Raw genomic sequence first — 22,258 nt, 5'->3', positions numbered from 1 at the left:
CCCAGTCTATGGCTTGCTCCCACTTATTTTCTTAATGGTGTTTTTTTTTTTTGTTTTTTGAGATAGGGTCTTGCTCTGTTGCCGAGGCTAAAGTGCAGTGGCACAATCGCGGCTCACTGCAGCCTCAACCTCTCAGGCTCAAGTGATCCTCCCATTTCAGTCTCCTGAGTAGCTGGGACTACAGACAGGCACCACCATGCCCAGCTAACATTTTAATTTTTTTGTAGAGATGGGGTCTCACTATGTTCCCCTGGCTGGTCTTGAACTCCTGGCCTCAAGTAATCCTTCTGCCTCGGCCTCCCAAAGTGTTAGGATTACAGGTGTGAGCTACGACGCCTGGCCAATGGTGTTTTTTTAATGATACATTTTTAATTTTGATAAAGTCAAACCAATTTTTTTCCCTGATTATTGCTTTCTATGAGCTAAGAAACATCTATTCTCAAGTTACTAGGATATCTTCCTGTTTTTCTTGAAAAGCTTTATGGTTTCTAGCTTCTACATTTAGGACTACGACACATCTTGAATTAATTGTTCGGTATGGAGCGAGGGAGCCATCAAGGTTAATCTTCTTTCTCATAGATAATATTTTTCTGTAGTTTGTAAAAAAGGCATTCCATTTCCTGCTGGATTGCTTTGATGTCTTTGTTGAAAACCAAAGGACCATATCAGTGTGAATCTGTTTTGGGGTTCTCTGTTCTGTTCCACTGATCAGAAAAAAAAAAAAAAGGAGATTAACTCATTAACAATTATAAAACCCAACAGGGCATTTTAAATAAAAAAAAACAAAACAAACAAAAAAACCCAAAAAACTTATTTTCTGAAAATGAAAACTTCCTTTCAGAAATAAATCACATCCACTTAAGATTTAATTTTTAACAAATGCTTAGCAGCAGTAATTTCCTAGTTAAGCAGAGAAAATACATAATTGACTTACAGACTTTGCACACACATGTTACTGAATCCAAAGGCAATCTGACCTTTTTTTTTTTTTTGAGATGGAGTTTTGCTCTTTTTACCCAGGCTGGAGTGCAATGGCGCGATCTTGGCTCACTGCAACCTCCACCAACTGGGTTCAAACGATTCTCCTACCTCAGCCTCCTGAGTAGCTGGGCTTACAGATGCCTGCCACCATGCCTAGCTAATTTTTGTATTTTTAGTAGAGACGTGGTTTAACATGTTGGCCAGACTGCTCTTGAACTCTTGATCTCAGGTGATCCACCTGCCTTGGCCTCCTAAAGTGCTAGGATTACAGACGTGAGCCATCGTGCCCAGCCGCAATCTGACCTTTTAAAAATCTTTTGCAAGTCTTACAGTAAACTGTCCCTTTAACTTAGGGGAACTTTCTGGCTTTAAGGGTCTGTAATAATTTAGAAGTACTGAAGAGTGTAAGCAAAAGCAAGACAAAACAAAACAAACCCACACAAGTGCTAAAAACAGGACAGAAGTGATCTTCTTGACAGAAGATCATCTTCTGATATGTTCAATAATCTTACTAAGAAAAAAGGAGGCAGGTGATTGTTTGAAAACATAAATTGGACCATGTCATTCTTCTATTCTCAAGGTTTCCCATCACATTTAGAATAAAGTCCAGAATAGTCACATTGGCCTGCCTGTAAAAGCCCTCTATCTGGCTTCCTCCAATTTTGTTTTCTACCATTCTTTTCCTTGCAGTGTTCCCACTGGCTTCTTTTTGTCAACACTTTATGTTCTCTGGGTCATTACAGTTTGTTTTCCTGCTCAGAATAGTTATCCCCCAGATTTTTGCATGGCTTGCCGCCTTTATTTCTTAAAAGTTTCTTACTACCTTAGAAAAGCCTTCTCTAGCCACCTCTTCAATTTAAAGTAGGACTCCCTGTCCTATCTATCCATTAACTCTAATTCTTTTTTTTTTTTTTTTTTTGGCTGGAGTGCAGTGGTGCGATCTCGGCTCACTGGAAGCTCTGCCTCCCGGGTTCATGCCATTCTCCTGCCTCAGCCTCTCAAGTAGCTGGGACTACAGGCGCCTGCCACGATGCCCCGGCTAATTTTTTGTATTTTTAGTAGAGACGGGGTTTCACCGTGTTAGCCAGGATGGTCCTGATCTCCTGACCTCGTGATCCACCTGCCTCAGCCTCCCAAAGTGCTGGGATTACAGGCGTGAGCCACAGCGCCCGGCCTCTAATTCATTTTCTTCCCCAAAGCTCAGAATACCCAACAGAATATACATTCGTCTCTTGGTATCCAAAGGGGATTGGTTCTGAGACCCTACTTGGATACCAAAATCCAAGGATGCTCAGATCCTTTATATAAAATGTTGTATTATTTGTATATAGCCTACACATGTCCTCCTATATACTTTGTATCATCTCGATTACTTAGAATACCTAATACAATGTAAATGTTATGCAAATAAATGTTATACTATATTTTAAAATTTGTATTACTTTTTTTATCTTATTTTTATTGTTTTATTCCAATTGCTTCTTTTCTTTTTTTTTTTTTTTTTTTTTTTTTTTTTTAAAGGGGGGGTGTTTTTTTTTTTTTTTTTTTTTTTTTTTTTTTTTAAGACGGAATCTCACTCTGTTGCCCAGGCTGGAGTGCAGTGGCGCAATCTCGGCTCACTGCAACCTCCGTCTCCTGGATTCAAGTGACTCTCCTGCCTTGGCCTCCCAAGTGGCTGGGATTACAGGTGCCTGTCACCAGACCCGGCTCATTTTGCATTTTAGCAGAGACAGGGTTTTACCCTGTTGGTCAGGCTGGTCTCGAACTTCTGACCTCGTAATCCACCCACCTCGGCCTCCCAAAGTGCTGGGATTACAGGTGTGAGCCACCACGCCCGGCTTGTTTTATTCCAATTATTTCTGATCTGCAGTTTGTTCAATCCATGGGTGCGAAACCCACAAATACAGAGAGTCAACTGTATGTTTGNTTTAAGACGGAATCTCACTCTGTTGCCCAGGCTGGAGTGCAGTGGCGCAATCTCGGCTCACTGCAACCTCCGTCTCCTGGATTCAAGTGACTCTCCTGCCTTGGCCTCCCAAGTGGCTGGGATTACAGGTGCCTGTCACCAGACCCGGCTCATTTTGCATTTTAGCAGAGACAGGGTTTTACCCTGTTGGTCAGGCTGGTCTCGAACTTCTGACCTCGTAATCCACCCACCTCGGCCTCCCAAAGTGCTGGGATTACAGGTGTGAGCCACCACGCCCGGCTTGTTTTATTCCAATTATTTCTGATCTGCAGTTTGTTCAATCCATGGGTGCGAAACCCACAAATACAGAGAGTCAACTGTATGTTTGCAAATTAGCTATCTAACTCTCTTAAACAATTATAAATTCCACAAAGGCAAAGCCTTTATTTGTTTTGCTCATACTGAACAAAGTAAAAACTGAATAATACTTATTGAAAGATGAATGAACAATATCAACATTGAGTGACCTCAAGAATAAAAGTTTGGTAACTTACCAATATACTGATTTTGCATAAAACTCAATATTACCAGAAAATTCTCCAATTTCATCTTTGGCAATACTCTCTAACCAATCTACCACCAGCTAAGAAAGAAAGAAAAAAATAGTGTTAACTACCAAATCTATTCGTGTTTTATTTGTAGTGGCACTAATACCCTTAAATCAAACAGTTTCAGATTTTTTTTTTTTTTTTTTGAGACAGAGTCTTGCTCTGTTGCCCAGGCTGGAGTGCAGTGGCATGATATAGGCTCACTGCAAGCTCCACCTTCTGGGTTCATGCCATTCTCCTGCCTCAGCCTCCTGAGTAGCTGGGACTACAGGCACCCGCCACCCCACCTGACTAATTTTTTTGTATTTTTAGTAGAGACGGCGTTTCACTATGTTAGCCAGGATGGTCTCGATCTCCTGACCTCGTGATCCGCCCGCCTTGGCCTCCCAAAGTGCTGGGATTACAGGCGTGAAGTTTCTGAATTTAAAAATACCAAGCAACAATTTTTCCAAACACTATTTTTACTTTTTTAAGATAAATAAATATTATGGCAAAAGAATAAAATTTTCTATAGGAATAATCGTTTTTAACAGGCTATTCCTGAAAATACTAGGGCTATTACTTAAAAATCAAAGAATAAGGTTTCTAATTCCTTTTAATTGCAAATAAAAAGATCAAGTAGAAAAAAAATTCAGAGAAGTTTTAAGTTAAAAAAAAACTTCAGTACTTTGTATGTCATTAACCTTTTCTCCAAGTTTCATAAAAAAAATTTTAAAATTCTAGTCATACCTGACTTTGTCGAACAAGTGAATCCCTCTGAAATAACGCTTCCACAACTGTTTTTTCACTGGCATTAAGAGCCTATTATGAAAAATATTTAAAGGATAAACAGAACGAAAAGAAGATGCTGTAAGAAATATTATTTTAACAGAAAGATAAAAAGCCAGTAAGAAACAAGTACAGTTAATCATCTATACATAAACATTTTACCACATAGTAAATCTATATATTCATCATTGAAAAGTATCTATTGTATAAATTCCAAACTGCTACATCAATTGTAGCTGCTCTTACCTGGTATTTTGATTCTTTACACTTGAAATTTAAAATTCTATATTCCCAGAGATGGTGTTTTGGGGAAAAATAAACACAAAATAAAACAAACAAAAAACTTTAATAGGCCAGGCGTGGTGGCTCACACCTGTAATCCCAGCACTTTGGGAGGCCAAGGTGGGTGGATCACTTGAGGTCAGGAGTTCGAGACCAGTCTGGCCAAAATGGTGAATCCCCATCTCTACTGAAAATACAAAAATTAGCTGGGCATGGTGATGCAAGCCTGTAATCCCAGCTACTCGGAGGCTAAGGCACGAGAATCACTTGAACCTAGGAGGCAGAGGTTGCAGTGAGCTGAGATCACACCACTGCACTCCAGCCTGGGTGACAGAATGAGACTCCATCTCAAAAAAAAAAAAAAAAAAAAAAAAAAAAAAAACTGTAATAAAGGGCTGAATACAGCCATGTCACATGTTAGAAACTAAACATTTAAAAACTTTAACATCCTTTATAGTCTATACAGAAGTTGATAAGTAATAAAAGCTAAGAGCAATTCAAGGCTCTTACAACTGACTTTAAAAGACAATTTAATGCAAATATTAGCAAGTAATACTAAGCGGTATATTTAAAGGATAATATACTGTGAGCAGTTCAAGAATGGGTCAAATTAATTAATCCATTTTATCCATGGGTTAAAGGAGAAAAGCTACATGGACTTCTTGACAGGTACCAGAATATTTCATAAAAACATCTTCGTAAATTTTACCTTGTCATTTTGATGTGAAAAAATATATATACCTTCATAAGTTAGAAGTAGACTAACTGCAACCTCTAGTAAACATATAGTCGTCCCTTGGTATCCATGGGGGATTGGTTCCAGGACCCCTCGTGGATACCAAAATCTGTGGATGTTCAAATCCCTTATATAAAATGTTGTAGTGTATTTTATTTAATTGTTTATTTTTTGAGACAGAGTCTTACTCTGTCACCCAGGCTGGAGTGCAGTGGGCCTGATCTCGACTCATTGCAACCTCTGCCTCCTGAGCTCACGTGATTCTCATATGTCAGCCTCCCAAGAAGATGGGATTACAGGTGCCTGCCACCACATGTGGGTAATTTTTGTATTTTTAGTAGAGATGGGTTTTACCATGTTGGCCAGGCTGATCTCAAACTCCTGGCCTCAAGCAATCTACCCGCCTCGGCCTCCAAAAGTGCTGGGATTGCGGGCATGAGCCACCTCATCCAGCCAAAATGCTGTAGTATATTTTAAATCATCTCTATTGGACCTGGCTGTGATAAAAAAAAATACTGAACAACAACATAAACAAAATCATCTCTAGATTATGTATATCTAATATAACATAAATGCTACATACGTAAATAGTTGTTATATCACTTACTGAATAAAGATTAAAAACATCTGCACATATTCAGTACAAACACAATGATCTTTTTTTTGAGACAGGGTGGCGCTCTGTCACCCAGGCTGGAGTGCAGTAGCACAATTACAGCTCACTACATTTTTGACCTCCTAGGCACAAGCGATCCTCCCATCTCAGCCTCACATGTAGCTGGGACTAGCTATGCACCACCATGCCCAGCTAAGTTCATCACTTTTGGCAGAGACAGGGTCTTGCTATCTTGCCCAGGCTGCTCTTGAACTCTGGGCTAAAGGAAGCTTTCTACATTGGCCTCCCAAAGTGTTGGGATTACTGGCATGAGCCTCCACACCTGGACTTTTTTTTTTTTTTTTTTTTGACAGTTGGCAGAGCTAGCTGAGGTTTTATTTTGGAAAAAAAAAAATTGAATTGTTTTATAGCTATAGGCATGGGCAAGGGGGGTACCCCAGGCAGTAAACTCCCCCCACAGGTAGGCAGAGGGCTAGGGCTGAGCCTCAGGTGGGTCTCCTGTTCCCTGTGCTCCTCTGTACAGCAGCCTCTCTGGGGCAGCTGCAGAAGGGTTAGGCTAGGAGAGGCTGTCACAGCTGTTCACTTGGTCAGGACGTCAGAGGACTCGGACACCAGCTTCCCATCGCGGGTCTCGATCTTCACAATCACAGCCCTGGTGGAGCTGGTGCAGATGAACGAACTGGAGCCCGCGCCAGAGCCAAAGCTGGAGCCCAGGCTGTAGCTGAGGCCAGGGCTTGTGAGGCCCCCACAGGCCGAGCTCAGACCACCTGCATAGCCACTGGTGGTCTTGGTATGGATACTCATGTTCTGCATCCTAGACTCCAGCTGGCTCTCCTCGTCCTCCAGCAGCTTCCTGTAAGTGGTGATCTCGATGTCCAGGGCTAGATTAAGTTCATCAGCTCCTGGCACTCCCGCAGCTGCCACGCCATGTCCTGCTTGGCCCGCCCGCCTCCAGCTTGGACAGCTTGGTGTTGGCATCCTTAACCACCAGCTCCCTGTGCTGCTCAGCATCTGCGACGGCGGCCTCCTCCAGGGAAGCCCTCTGCCTTTGAGGCCCTCGATCTCATCCTGGAGCTGGTTGATGTTCCCATTCATCTTAGAGATCTCAGTCTTTGTGTGCCGTGGGTTATCCCATGCTTCCAAGCCAGCGTCTGCAGCTCCTCATATTTGATCTGGTACATGCTCTCAGCCTCAGCCTGGCTGTGGTTGGCGATCTCCTCGTACTGTGTCTTGACCTCAGCGATGATGCTGTCCATATCCAGGGAGTGACTGTTGTCAATGGATAGCACCACAGATGTGTCCGAGATCTGGGACTGCAGCTCCCTGATCTCCCCTTCATACAGTTGCCTGACGAAGTTGATCTCTTCAGTTAGCCCTTCCAGGCGAGACTACAGCTCTACCTTGTTCTTGTAAGCTTCATCCACATCCTTCTTGATGAGGAAAAATTCATTCTCCATCTCTGTACACTTTTTGATCTCATCCTTGTACTTGTTCTTGAAGTCCTCCACAAGTTATCCCTGCAAGTTATCAAGCTCTACCTCCAGCTTCAGCTTCTCTTGGCCCAGAGTGTCCAGCTGCCAGCAGAAGGTTGTTGATGTAGCTCTCGAACATGTTGTCCATGTTGCTCTGAGCCATCTGCTGCTGCTGCAGGGGCCCCCACTTGGTCTACAGCATCTTGTTCTGCTACTCCAGGAACCGTACCTTGTTGATGAAGGAGGCAAACTTCTTGTTGAGGGTCTTGATCTGCTCCTTTACCTGGGGGCACACTGCTTGGATGTTGGGGTCCACCTCCAGGTTAAGGGGGCTCAATAGGCTCTGGTTGACCATGACAGCGGTAATGCCTCCCATACCGCTGGCCCTGTCAAAGCCTCTACCCAGGCCACCCTGGAAGATGCTGCTGCCCACTCAGGAGAAGCTTGAGGAGCTGATATGGGCACCAGGCCCACTCATGTAGGAACGGCTACTGAAGGCCCAGGGGCCAGAGGTGGACACCTTGTAGGACTTCTGGGTCACCCTGATGGACATGGTGGGGGCAGGAGTGAAGGCAGGCGGCTGAGCCAGGCGGAGATTAGAGAAGGAGCAGAGAAGCCGCTTCTTGGTGATTATTTTTTTTTTAAAAGAATACTTTTGATCTGCGGTTGGTTAAATTCATGGATGTGGAACCCCCATATAAGGAAGGCTGACTATACTTAACTGTAAATTGAGATACTCCCTTTAAAATGCAGAAGATGAAGAGTAAGAATTCATTATTATTCAACTTTACTTTGAAAAGTCTAGCTAACATAATAAAACCAGGAAAAGAATTAAGTTAGCAATAAGTATGGAAAAATAGTCAAAGTCATCACTACTTGTAGATAACAGAATTGCCTGGAAAATCAGAGGAAACCTATTAAAACTAGTAAGTGAGGTCAATAAATAGCCAAATATGACAGTCTTCCTAAGATGTGCATGTTACTTTATTGGAATGAAGTATTTGTAGGACAAACAAATTAAAAGATTGGAAAGATATTAAAAAATATTTTAAATGAAAAAGTAGCCTTGGAGTTTGAGACCAGCCTGGTCAACATAGTAAGGCCCCCCCATCTCTATAAAATATAAAAAAGAAATTAGCCAGGCATGGTGGTACACACCTGTGGTCCTAGCTACTTGGGAGGCTGAGGCAGGAGGCCCACTAGAGCCCAAGAGTTCGAGGCTGCAGTGAACTATGATCATGCCACTGCACTCTGGCCTGGGAGACAAAGTGAGACCATGTCCCTGCTGTGCTGGCCACCCCCCAAAAAAGAAAAAGAAACAAAAGAAAAAAAAAGCAGTCTAACAGATATACATAAAATATTTATTATAAATATACATTGTCTTTTTAAACTATATATACTTGCTTCAAATATGAATTACTTCTGTGCAAGCCATGGTGGCTCACGTCTGTAATCCCAGCACTTTGGTAGGCCAAGACAGGTGGATCACTTGAAGCTAGGAGTTCAAGACCGCCTGGACAACATGGTTAAAACCCTGTCTCTACTAAAAGTACAAAAATTAGCTGGGTGTGGTGATGCATGCCTGTAATCCCAGTTACTAGGGAGGCTGAGGCACGAGAATCGCTTGAACCCAGGAGGTAGAGGTTGGAGTGAGCTGAGATCACGCCACTGCACTCCAGCCTGGGCAACAGAGCAAGTGCCTATCTCTTAAAAAAAAAAAAGAATTACTTTTAAAACCAGAAAATATACAGAAGTTAACCCCCAAAAAGGCATCTGGTCTGTTAAACACATAGTTTAACAGGCACATATGTGTACATATTTTTTTCAAAACAGATATAGCTGGTTATTTTGGAAACAAGTCTCATCCAGAAACATTATTTGCTGCATTTAAAAATCATCTGAGGCTATTTGCATGTTTCTTTCCCAAACCCTCAATCCAGCCAAGTCCAGTTTTATCACCCAAGGTCCTTTCAGGATCCCAGACCTGGAGGCTGTAGAAGACAGCATTGAATACTAAGGGCAAAAGGATGGTGTTTACTTGTCCAGACTTTCTCTCACACACATACATATGTATGAAGAAAAACATTCACTGCATTTTTTTTTTTTTTTAGAGATGGGATCTCACTCTGTTGCCCAGGCTAGAGTGCAGTGGTGTGATCATAGCTCACTGTAGCCTTGAACTCCTGGGCTCAAGTGATCCTCTGGGCTTAGCCTGACAAGTTGCTGGGACCACAGGCATGTGCCTCTACACCAAACTATTTACTGCATTATTAATGGCTACAGTAAGAATACTAGTAACAACCTAAATATGTACAGCTGAATATCTCAGAAAATTACAGTACTTTTATACTCTGACATAGTATGAAAAAATATGGTAAAACCTAGATGAATTTTTAAAAATCTAAGAAATATTAATTTTAAAACTCTCAGTATAAGCCGGGCACAGTGGCTCACACCTGTAATCCCAGCACTGTGGGAGGCTGAGGGGGCGGATCACGAGGTCAGGAGATAGAGACTAGCCTGGTCAATATGGTGAAACCCCATCTCTACTAAAAATACAAAAATTAGCAAGGCGTGGTGGCACAAGCCTGTAGTCCCAGCTACTTGGGAAGCTGAGGCAGAAGAATTGCTTGAACCCAGAAGGCGGAGGTTACAGTGAGCCATGATCGCGCCACTGCACTCCAGTCTGGGTGAGAGTGAAACTCCATTTCAAAGAAAAAAAAAAAATCCTCTCAGTATAATGTATAAATGAAATCAATCATATTATGTTAAAAAACAAATATGTGTGTGTATACAAATATGTGCGTGTACGTTTGTATATACGTATGTATCCATAAAGATGCATAGAAAAATGTCTGGTAGGATATATACCAAAACTGTTACACTAGTCAGTGGGATAAAAAGGGACTTTTACCTTTAACTCTCTAATATAAATCAGTATTTGATTATTTTTTGAGACTGAACCTTTTATTTACTTGTAAAATTTTTAAAATGAAGAAACTCAGCATTGAAGGTTGAAAATAAATCCTGGCTGGGCACAGTGGCTCATGCCTGTAATCCCGCCACTTTGGGAGGCCAAGGTGGGTGGATCACCTGAGGTCAGGAGTTCGAGACCAGCTTGGCCAACATGATGAAACCCCGTTTTCTATTAAAAATACAAAAAATTAGCTGGATGTGGTGGGGCACGCCTGTAATCCCAGCTACTCAGGAAGCTGAGGCAGGAGAATCACTCGAACCCGGGAAGTGGAGGTTGCAGTGAGCCGAGATTGCGCCATTGTACTCCAGCTTGGGCAACAAGAGTGAAATTCCATCTCAAAAAAAAAAAAAATCCTATTAGTAGCATTTTAATTTTATGTATTTATAAAGGAAAAAATTAATATAAAACTTACAGTAACTGCAAGTACACTTTCCTCTTCTAATGCAGACTGTATTCTGTCTCTGGGGAAAAATAATACAAAATAAAAAAGCCTTATTTCACATGAATATAATGAATTCACCACTGAGCATCTGAGAGAAGGAAACTCTGGCTAACTTCTTTTAAATTTTTTTTATTATTTATTTTTTCAAATATGTATACCTGTATTTTGTAAACAAAATGGGACAACATGCCGGGCACAGTGGCTCATACCTGTAATCCCAGCACTTTGGGAGGCTGAGACAGGCAGAGATCATCTGAGGTCAGGAGTTTGAGACCAGCCTGGCCAACAACAGAGTGAAACCCCGTCTCCACTAAAAATACAAAAATTAGGCAGGGCACAGTGGGTCACGCTTGTAATCTCAGCATTTTGGGAGGCCGAGGCAGGTGGATCACCTGAGGTCAGGTGTTCGAGACCAGCCTGGCCAACATAGTGAAATACTGTCTCTACTAAAAATATAAAAATTAGGCCAGGTACGGTGGCTCACACCTGTAATTCTAGCACTTTGGGAGGCCAAGGTGGGTGAATCACCTGAGTGAGGTCAGGAGTTTGAGACCAGTCTGGCCAACATGGCAAAACCCTGTCTCTACTAAAAATACAAAAATTAGCTAGGCGTGTTGGCAAGCGCATGTAATCCCAGCTACTCGGGAGGCCAAGACAGGAGAATCACTTAAACCTGGGAGGCGGAGGTTGCAGTGAGCCGAGATCACACCACTGCACTCCAGCCTGGGCAACAGAGCGAGACTCCATCTCAAAAATAAAAATAAAATAAAAATACAAAAATTAGCTAGGCATGGTGGCCAGCATCTGTAATGCTAGCTACTCAAGAGGCTGAGGCAGGAGAATCACTTGAACCTCACAGGCGGAGGTTGCAGTGAGCCAACGTTGTGCCACTGCACTCCAATGTGAGCGACAGAGCAAGACTCTTTTCAAAACAAAACAAAAAATGGCGGAGGGGACATCATTTATACATTAACATGAAATTCAGTTTTCATATAACAATATGTCATGAATATCTTTCCATGTCAATGAATATACACAAATGGCAATTTATTTATTTAAATTATTATTATTATTTTTGAGATGGAATCTCACTGTGTCACCCAGGCTGGAGTGCAGTAGCACGATCTCGGCTTGCAACCTCTGTCTCCAAGGTTCAAGTGATTCTCCCGCCTCAGCTTCCCAAGTAGCTGGGATTATAGGTGCCCACCACCATGCCTGGCTAATTTTTGTATTTTTAGTAGAGACAGGGTTCTACTACATTGGCCAGGCTAGTTTTGAACTCCTGACCTCAAGTGATCCACCTGCCTTGGCCTCCCAAAGTGCTGGGATTACAGGCCTGAGCCACTGCGCCCAGCCCACAAGTGGTAATTTAAAATGTCTGCAAGTTATTCTGGTTGTAACAGAGCTGCTGTAATTCATTTAACCAATTCCTTAGTAGTAGTTTTTAATTTTTTGAGATTTAAAAGTTTTATTCATATGTGGTTGTATATATTTCTCATTATTTCCTTAGGTTAAATTTCTGGGCACAAAATTCCTAGATTCAAGGATAGGTACATGGTATAATCTTTGTCTTCTGGAAAATTTGGTTAACTTCTTTCAAACTTCCATAATACATGAAGTCTAACTTTCAGCTCTTCTTAATTTAGCCTAAGTATTGCAATATTTTTAGTACTTTCCTTAAGTCTTTACACACATCCAATTTTGTTAACTACCAGCTTTATGATCTGGTATCTTCCTTTTCCCTCATAACTCACTCTTGACAACTAAGGTATTAGAAACGATAAGCATCAAAAGTAGTAAAACCTATTTCCAAGCACGACCTACCCTAACTTTTAAATTAATCTGCTTTTTGGTTTATTACCTTATGTTTATTTCACTTAAGAATTCTAGACGCCATTACCTATACAAAGAAGCCAGCAGCCTCCATGTGACCATCTCCTGTTGAAGAAGCCAGAGCATACTGGCTGTTTTTGAAAATTTTTGAAGTCCAGGTGTTGCTCGACTCACTATTTTACTCAGTATATTCACCTAAATAAAAAACACAGACGTAAAGAGGTTAATTTTCTACAATTTTGAGTCACAGATAAGTTTGTATTTGAACAGAGTGCTAAAATAATTGTATATAATAAGTGTATATTATAAAATTGCCTTCTCTATTTTGTCTTTTTAAATTAAATGTAATGTGATGTTCCCACTAGAAATGGATCTAATTTGGAACAAGGTGTGTTTATCTGAGTATATATATGTCTAACATACTCTTGATTTCAGATCCAACAGTGGCAGAGATGGGATTTTTTTTCTCCCTGTATATCTACCCAGAGGATAAGTTAAATCAAACCTATAACTGAAAAAATCATAACATAAGCCAACATTTTAGCAATTGAAATTTAAAAAGTTATTTTAAAATTATGTTTGAAAAATTTGTATCAGGTAACTAATCAAGAAAGATATTTTCCTAAGATTGGCACCAAAAACATTATCATTTCTAAACAAAACTTCACCAAAGTCCTTCCTCATTCCAAAATAGTGGTCTTAAACCTTTTCAGAGGCTGGGCACAGTGACTCACACTTGTAACCCTAGCACTTTGGGAGGCCGAGGTAGGTGGATTGCTTGAGGTCAGGAGTTCGAGACCAGCCTGGCCAACATGGTGAAACCCCATCTCTACTAAAAAATAAAATAAAAAATTAGCCAGGCGTAGTGGTGCGTGCCTGTAATCCCAGTTACTCGGGAGGCTAAGGCAGGAGAATCACTTGAACCCAGGAGGCAAAGGTTGCAGTGAGCAGAGATCCTGCCACTGTACTCCAGCCAGGGCAACAGAGCGAGACTCTGTCTGGGGAGAAAAACAAAACAAAACAAAACACCTTTTCAGGACTGAGGCACATGTGAAAAGGCATGAATGGTCCCCCTAGAAACACACACACAATTATTCACCAGGAGGTTTAACGACCCAGGGTAAAGAAAACTGACCCAGGGTAAAGAAAACCGTTCTCAAAGGTTATTAACAGTACCTCATTATCTTGTCAAGGGAATTAAGGAACAAGATTACTCTCATTCAGAACACCACAATGGGTTTTCCCACCCCTTAATAAGTATTCACAAAGTAATGTTACTACTGTCTTAAGACTAGTACTTCATAAAAGTGTTATCTGCACTTCATTCATTACATTCTCAGTTGGAATCCTGACTCCAGTGATTCACTATGTGATCATTATTGCTTTTGTTATTTAGTGAAGCTACTGCATTTATAATAGAACAATTCAGAGGTCAATTATGAAAACATGAAATGATAAAAAGTTGTCTATTACTATTATTTCAATTACTACTGAATGCAGTATTTTCTTGAAGTCTTTCCTCTTTCTAAATATAGACTTCTTTAGTGCAGTTTTATTTTATTTTGAGACGGACGAGTCTCACTCTGTTGCCTAGGCTGGAGTGCAGTGGCAGAATCTCAGCTCACTGCAACCTCCGCCTCCCAGGTTCAAGCGATTCTCCCACCTCAGCCTCCCAAGTAGCTGGGATTACAGGTGCCCACCACCACACTTGACTAATTCTTTTGTATTTTTAGTACAGATGGGGTTTCACCATGTTGGCCAGACTGGTGATGAACTTCTGACCTCAGGTAATCCACCTAACTCGGCCTCCCAAAGTGCTGAGATTACAGGTGTGAGCCACTGCACCTGGCCTAGTTTTAGATGCACAGCAAAATGGGGCAGGAAGCAGAGTACCCAAATATCTCTTCCTCCACACAAGCACAGCCTCCCTCACCATCAATATCTAACATTAGAATGGTACATCTGTTACAACCGAGGAGCCTATATTGATACATCATTATCCCCCAAAGCCCATAGTTTACATTAGGATTCATTCTTGGTGGTGTACATTCCATGAATTACGACAAATGTACACTGACATGTGTCTCTCATTATAGCATAAAGAGTAGTTCCAATGCCTTAAAAATCTTGTGTTCTACCTATTCGTTGCTCCCTCCTCACTAACTCCTGGCAACCGATGATCTTGTCACTGTTTCCAAGTTTTGCCTTTTCCAGAATGTCATATAGTTGTAATCATATAATACGTAGCCTTTTCAAATTGGCTTCTTTCACTTAGCAATATGCATTTAAGGTTTCTCCATGTTTTTTCATGGCTTGATAGCCAGTTTCTTTTCAGCATTGAATAATGTTTCACTGCTCAGATGTACCAGTTTATTCATTTACCTACTGAAGGATATCTTGGTTGCTTTCAAGTTGTTATTAATAAAACTGTAATAAACGTCTGTGTAGGTTTTTGTGTACACACAGTTTTCAACTCACCTGGGTAAATATCAAGGAGTTTGCTGGATCATATGACAATAGTATGTTTAGTTTTGTATGAAACTGCAGATTGCCTTCCAAAGTAGCTATAGCTGTTTGCATTTCCACCAGCAATGAATGATAGTTCCTGTTGCTCCACATCCTCTCCAGCATTTGGTGGTGTCCTTTGGATCTTCATCATTCTATTTCTTTGTTTGTTTGTTTTTGCAGAGATAGGGTTTTGCTATGCTGCCCAGGCTGGTCTTGAACTCCTGGCCTCAAGTGATCCTCCTGCCTCAGCCTCCCAAAGTGTTGGGATTACTGGCGGAAGCCACAGCACTGGCCTGGATCTTCATCATTCTAATAGGTATGTTGTAGTATCTCTATTTTAATTTGCAATTCTCTAATGACATATGATGTGAAGTATCTTTTCTTTTTTTTTTTTTGAGATGGAGTCTCGCTTTGTCACCCAGGCTGGAGTGCAGTGGCTCAATCTTGGCTCACTGCAACTTCCACCTCCCAGGTTCAAGCGATTCTCCTGTCTCAGGCTCCCAAATAGCTGGGATTACAGGTGCCCACCACCACATCTGACTAATTTTGTATTTTAGTACAGACAGGGTTTCACCATGTTGGCCAGGCTGGTCTCAAAACTCCTGACCTGCAGTGATCCGCCCATCTCGGCCTCCCAAAGTGCTAGGATTACAGGCATGAGTCACTGCGCCTGGTGGATGCATTTTTCATATGCTTATTTGCCATCTGTATATCTTCTTTGGTGAGGTGCCTGTTCCCATCTTTTGTTCATTTTTTAACTAGATTGTTCATTTTCTTATTGTTGAGTTTTATTTTGTTTAAGTTCCAGGATAAATGTGCAGGATGTGCAGGTTTGTTACATAGGTAAACATGTGCCATGGTGGTTTGCTGTACCTGTCAACTCATCAACTAGGTATTAAAACCAGCATGCATTAGCTATTCTTCCTGATGCTCTCCCTCCCCTTACCCCCCTTCTTATTGTTGAGTTCTAAATATGCCTTGTATATTTCAGATTTTCCTTGAGACAGGGTCTACTCTGTCACCCTGGCTGGAGTGCAGTGGTGTGATCACAGCTCACTATACCCTCAAACTCTGGGGCTCAGGCAATCCTCCCACCTGAGCCTTCCAAGTAGACAGAACCACAGGTGCATAGCGCCATGCTTGGCAAATGTATTTCTTGTAGAGACAAGGCCTTCCCATGTTGCCCAGGTTGGTCTTGAACTGCTGGGCTCAAGTGATCCTTCTGCTTTGGCCTCCCAAAGCATTGGGATTACAGGTGTGAGCCATTGCATCAGGCTGGATTTTCCTTTTGTAAAGCAGCAGAATCCTTTTTTCTCCCAAAGAAATCTTATATGGGCCCTCAATATGTAAAATGCAGAGATGCTCTAGTTGACTTTCCCTCCATTCCTGCCACTGTTCCCCTAAGACATCTCCCTTAAACACTATGAAAATTAGGAGATTCATGCTGTTTATAAAAACTAAAAATACTGAAGTTTGACTAATGATGGACTGAAATTAGCTTACCTGACTACCACAGATGTTTTCATACTCTTCCACAAGATCAAAAACTGTACTCGAAGAGTGCTTCAGAAAAGACTGCAGGAAATCAGAAAACATACTCATGGATGCTAGAATACATAAAAAAAAAAAAAAAGGAATAAAGAAAAGTTAAGTGACATACTTCTAGGTAATTGTTTGTTTTAAAATTTATTTATGTTTATTTATTTATTTTTTGAGATGGAGTTTCACTCTTGCTGTCCAGGGTGTAGTGCAATGGCATGGTCTCAGCTCACTGCAACCTCCACCTCCCAGGTTCAAGTGATCCTCCTGCCTCAGCCTCCCAATTAGCTGGGATTAAAGGCGTGCACCACCATGCCCGGCTACTTTTTGTATTTTTAGTAGAGATGGGGTTTCATCATATCGGCCAGGCTGGTCTCAAACTCCTGATCTCAGGTGATCTGCCCGCCTCAGCCTCCCAAAGTGCTGGCATTACAGGCATGAGCCACCGCACCCAGCCTGTTTGAAAACTGAAATAGCTACAAGTCTTTTATAAATTCTCTGCTATACTAAAAAAAAATTTTTTTGTTTTTGAGACAGAGTCTCACTCTATCACCCAGGCTGGAGTACAGTGGCGTGATCTCAGCTCACTGCAACCTCCACCTCCCAGGTTCAAGCGATTCTCCTGCCTCAGCCTCCCGAGTAGCTGAGACTATAGGCGCATGCCACTATGCCTGGCCAATTTTTGTATTTTTAGTAGAGATGAGGTTTCACTGTGTTAGCCAGGATGGTCTCGATTTCCTGACCTCATTATCAGCCTACCTTGGCCTCCCAAAGTGCTGGGATTACAGGTATGAGCCACCACACCTGGCCTTAAAATTTTTTTTAATTGGCAAGATACATATAATACAAAATTTATCTTAATCATTTTTCTTCTTCTTTTTTTCTTTTTAAGAGAGGGGGCTCTTGCTCTGTCACCTAGGCTGGAGTACAGTGGCGCAATCATAGCTCACTACAGCCTCAAACTCCAAGGTTCAAGCGATCCTCCCATCTCGGCCTCCCCAGTAGCTGGGCCTATAGGTATATACCAGCCACCATGCCCAGCTAATTGTTTATTAGTCTGTAGAGAGAGTCTTGCTAACTCCTGTCTCAGCATCCCAAAGTGGTAGGATTAAAGGCATGAACCACTAACCCTGGCTTAATCATTTTTAAGTGTATAGTTCAGCGTCAGTAAGTACATTCACATTGTTGTGCTACCATCACCACTATGTATCCACAGAACTATTTTCATCTTGTGAAACTGAAACTCTGTACTTAATAAACATTAACACCCCACTCCCACTTACCGCAGCCCCTGACAACCATCCATCTACTTTCTGTTTCTACACGTTTTGACTCTTCTAAATATCTCATGTAAGTGGAACCATAGAGTATTGCCCTTTTGTGACTGGCTTATTTCACTTAGCATAATGTTCTCAAGGTTCATCCATGCTGTAGCATGTGTCAGAATGTCCTTCGTTTTTGGCTGAATAATATTCCATTGCATGTATAGATCACATTTTGTTCCCCCCATTCATCTATCAACAGGTACTTGGCTTGCTTCCACCTTCTGGCTACTATGAATCATGCTATGAACATGCATATACAATTATCTCTGAGACTCTGCTTTCAAAGTAGATATATATATATATATCTTTTGGATATATACCCAGAGGCAGGTTTGCTGGATCATATGGTAATTGTATTTTTAATTTTTTGAGGAACTGCCATACTGTTTTCCATAGCAGCTGTACTATGTTACATTCCAACCAATAGTGCACAAGGATTTGAATTTCTCCACATTGTTGTCAATACTTGTTATTTTCTGGGTTTTTGTTGTTGTGTTGTTTGTTTTCTAGTAGCCATACTAATGGGTGTAAGGCAGTATCTCGTATCTCACTGTAGTTCTGATTTGGATTTTCCTAACGATTAGTGACATTTGAGTATATTTTCATGTGCTTATTGGTCATTTGTGTATCCTCTTTAGAAAAGTGTCTACTCTATTTCTTTCTTTCTTTATGTATTTTTTGAGACGAAGTTTTGCTCTTGTTGCCCAGGCTGGAGTGCAATGGCGTGATCTTGGCTCACCACAACCTCCGCCTCCTGGGCTCAAGCGAGTCTCCTGCCTCAGCCTCTCGAGTAGCTGGGATTACAGGCATTTGCCACCATGCCCGGCTAATTTTGTATCTTTAGTAGAGACAAAGTTTCTCCATGCTGGTCAGGCTGGTCTCGAACTCCCAACCTCAGGTGATCCACCCACTTCAGCCTCCCAAATTGCTGGGATTACAGGCATCAGCCACTGCATCCAGCCTGTGTCTATTCTATTTCTTTGCTCATTTTTAAATTGGGTTGATTTTTTTGTTGTTGAGTTGTAGCAGTTTTTCATACATTTTGTATATTAACCCCAATCAGATATGATGTGCAAATATTTTCTCTCATTCTGTGGGGTTGCCTTTTCACTTTACTGATTGTATCCTTTCATGCACAGAAGTTTAAAATTTTGATGTAGCCCAATTTATCTAGTTTTTTATTTTGATAAAGGTCTTTTAAGATCTCAAAGATATACTACGTATTTTATAAACAATTACTTAAGAAATTGAGCCGGATTTAACAATACCTGAATTGTATTTTAAGCACACCATTACAAAGTAGTCGAGAAAGTTATAATACATACTAAATGGCATGTTCCACTCTGGGAAAATACAAGCACTTGGCCTAAGTAGAAAGTATTTTGAGTCACTTAATATGAGTACCTATTTTTGACAGACACTACAAGAAAGTAGTAGTTACCAAAGTGTTAAGAGCAGGGCTCTGGAGCCAAACTGCTTAGTTTCAAATCCTGATACCACCACTTCCTAGCCAGGTGGTTTGAGGTAAGTTACTTAACCACTTTGAGCAGTAGTTTCCTTTTCTCTAAAACGGGAATAATTATTGTACCTATTTAATGGACCACCATAAGGATTACATGAGTTAATGCTTGTACAGTGGTCATAACACTATCCGAAAAAACATAACAGTATTAGGGTCCAGGACAAAACAAAACACATCAACAATGTTAGTTTAAGAACTAAACCAAAGAAAGAGATGCACTTTCAACAGCACAAATAAGAAAAAAATTACAATATGAGACTTGTCTAACTGGCTGCTATTTATATTAAAAGATAAAATGGCAAGATGCTGCTCTGATTGAGAACTAAGGTGATAACAACCTTCTAGTGATACGGTATTAAACACCGTAGCCATAACCACAACTAATTAGCTTAATGAAAAATATATTATAGACAGCAGACCACATGAAGACACAGGAGGAAGACAGTCATCTGTAAGCTAAGAGAAGAGGCTTCAGAGAAAACCAACCCTGCCAAGACCTTTACCTCAGACATCTAGCCTCCAGAATTGTGAGAAAATAAATTTCTGTTGTTGCCTATAATCCCAGCACTTTGAGAGGCTGAGGTGGTAGGATCACTTGTGTCCAGGAGTTTGAGAGCAGCCTGGGCAACATAGTGAGACCCTGTCTCTACAAAGAAATAAAAAATTAGGTTGGGCACAGTGGCTTACACCTGTAATCCCGGCACTTTGGGAGGCTGAGGAGGGCGGATCACTTGAGGTCAGAGTTCGAGATCAGCCTGGCCAACATGGTGAAACCCCTCTCTACTAAAAATACAAAAATTAGCCAGGTGTGGTGGTGGGCACCTGTAATCTCAGCTACTCGGGAGACTGAGGCAGGAGACTGAGGTGGATCACCCATGGTCAGGGGTTTGAGACCAGCCTGGCCAACATGGCGAAACCCCATTTCTACTAAAAATACAGAAAACAGCCGGGTGTGGTAGCACGTGCCTATAATCCCATCTACTCAGGAGACTGAGACAGGAGAATCACTTAAACCTGGGAGGCGGACGTTGCAGTGAACCAAGATCCCATTACTGCACTCTAGCCTGGGCGACACAGTGAGACTCTGTCTCAAAAAAAAAAAAAAAAAATTATCTGGGCATGGTGGTACATGCCTGCAGTCCCAACTACTTAGGAGGCTGAGGCTGCAGAATTGCTTAAGCCTGGGAAGTTAAGGCTGCAGTGAGCCATGCTTGTGCCACTGCATGTAGCCTGGGTGACAGGGTGAGATTTTTTTTTTTTTTTTTGATGAAGTCTCGTTCTGTAGCCCAGGTTGGAGTGCAATGGCGCAATCTCAGTTCACTGCAACCTCCGCCTCCCGGTTCAAGTGATTCTCCTGCCTCAGCCTCTCCAGTAGCTGGGATTACAAGCGTGCGCCACAATACCCAACTAATTTTTGTATTTTTAGTGGAGACGGGGTTTCACCATGTTGGCCAGGCTAGTCTTGAACTCCTGACCTCGTGATCCGCCCACCTCAGCCTCCCAAAGTGCTAGGATTATAGGTATGAGCCACCACACCCGGCAACAGAGTGAGATTCTTGTCTCAAAAAACACACACACACAAATTTGTTGTTTAAGCTACTCTCTCAAGAAAAAAAGCCAGAAAGAAAGAAAAGAAAGAGAAAAACATGGCCAGGCACAGTGGCTCACACCTGTAATCCCAGCACTTTGGGAGGCCGAGACGGACAGATCATGAGGTCAGGAGATCGAGACCATCCTGGCTAACATGGTGAAACCCCGTCTCTACTAAAAATACAAAAAAAATTAGCTGGGTGTGGTGGCGGACACCTGTAGTCCCAGCTACTCGGGAGGCTGAGGCAGGAGAATGGCGTGAACTCAGGAAGTGGAGCTTGCAGCGAGCCGAGATTGCGCCACCGCACTCCAGCCTGGGCAACTGAGCAAGACTCCGTCTCCAAAAAAAAGGAAATAAAAAAAGAAAGAAAAAAACATAATGATGTTCAGAAACAGGAAGAGATGATTTCCTTGATCTTAGTGAAGTGAAAAGCTACTTGTCACAAAGCTCAAAGACATTTTACCAGCTTCTCCAGGATCATCCTCACGTAACATAACAGCACTGATAGTTACATCTTCTGTTACACTGTGAGGCTCTGTGTTTGTGAAGAGCCCGGAACGCTGTGATGAAAATGCAGCTGCCCAGTTACTGTCATCCAGATTGGTAACCTTAAAAAAAAAACAAAAAAGTAAAAATACAGAAAAGTGATGGAGTTATTGTCACTGAGTGGATACTTTAAAAGCAAGTAAGATTTCTAAAAATTATATGTATGTATGTGTTTTTTTTTTTTTTCTTGAGATAAGGTCTGGATCTGTTGCCCAGGCTGGAGTGCAATGGCACGATCACAGCTCAATGCAACATTTGCCTCTCAGGCTCAAGCCATCCTCCCACTTCAGCCTCCCAAGTAGCTGGGACTACAGGCACGTGCTACCACGCCTGGCTAATTTTTGTATTTTTAGTAGGGACAGGGTTTCACCATGTTGGCCAGGCTAGTCTCAAACTCCTGGCCTCCTGTGATCCACCTGCCTCAGCCTCCCAAAATGCTGGGATTACAGATGTGAGCCACCATGCCTGGCTGCTATAGTGTACTTTTTTTTTTTTTTTTTTTTTTGAGACAGAGTCTCGCTCTGTCTGTCGCCCACCTGGAGTGCAGTGGCGCAATCTCCGCTCACTTCAAGCTCCACCACCTCCCGGGTTCACGCCATTCTCCTG

The 22,258-nt window shown here is 41.8% G+C and overlaps 1 protein-coding gene across 4 annotated transcripts in view; it reads right to left on the bottom strand.

The window, feature by feature from the left end:
- The window catches only part of NUP107 (nucleoporin 107), a 63,805-nt gene that overhangs the window by 34,425 nt on the left and 7,122 nt on the right, over positions 1-22,258 (bottom strand). For all 4 annotated transcript variants that reach the window (XM_017876194.1, XM_017876197.1, XM_017876195.1 and 1 more), the window contains exons 5-10: positions 21,570-21,714; positions 16,633-16,736; positions 12,689-12,816; positions 10,759-10,807; positions 4,225-4,296; positions 3,442-3,530 (exon numbers count right to left, since the gene is read on the bottom strand). In XM_017876194.1, coding sequence (XP_017731683.1) covers positions 3,442-3,530; positions 4,225-4,296; positions 10,759-10,807; positions 12,689-12,816; positions 16,633-16,736; positions 21,570-21,714 — 587 coding nt within the window. The remainder of the gene's footprint in view (positions 1-3,441; positions 3,531-4,224; positions 4,297-10,758; positions 10,808-12,688; positions 12,817-16,632; positions 16,737-21,569; positions 21,715-22,258) is intronic.

Source organism: Rhinopithecus bieti, unplaced genomic scaffold, assembly GCF_001698545.2.
Source record: "Rhinopithecus bieti isolate Rb0 unplaced genomic scaffold, ASM169854v2 scaffold_9919, whole genome shotgun sequence".
NCBI classification, from domain to species: domain Eukaryota; kingdom Metazoa; phylum Chordata; class Mammalia; order Primates; family Cercopithecidae; genus Rhinopithecus; species Rhinopithecus bieti.
The sequence above is the reverse complement of the archived record's forward strand: the minus strand, read 5'-3'. Positions and strand labels throughout refer to the sequence as shown.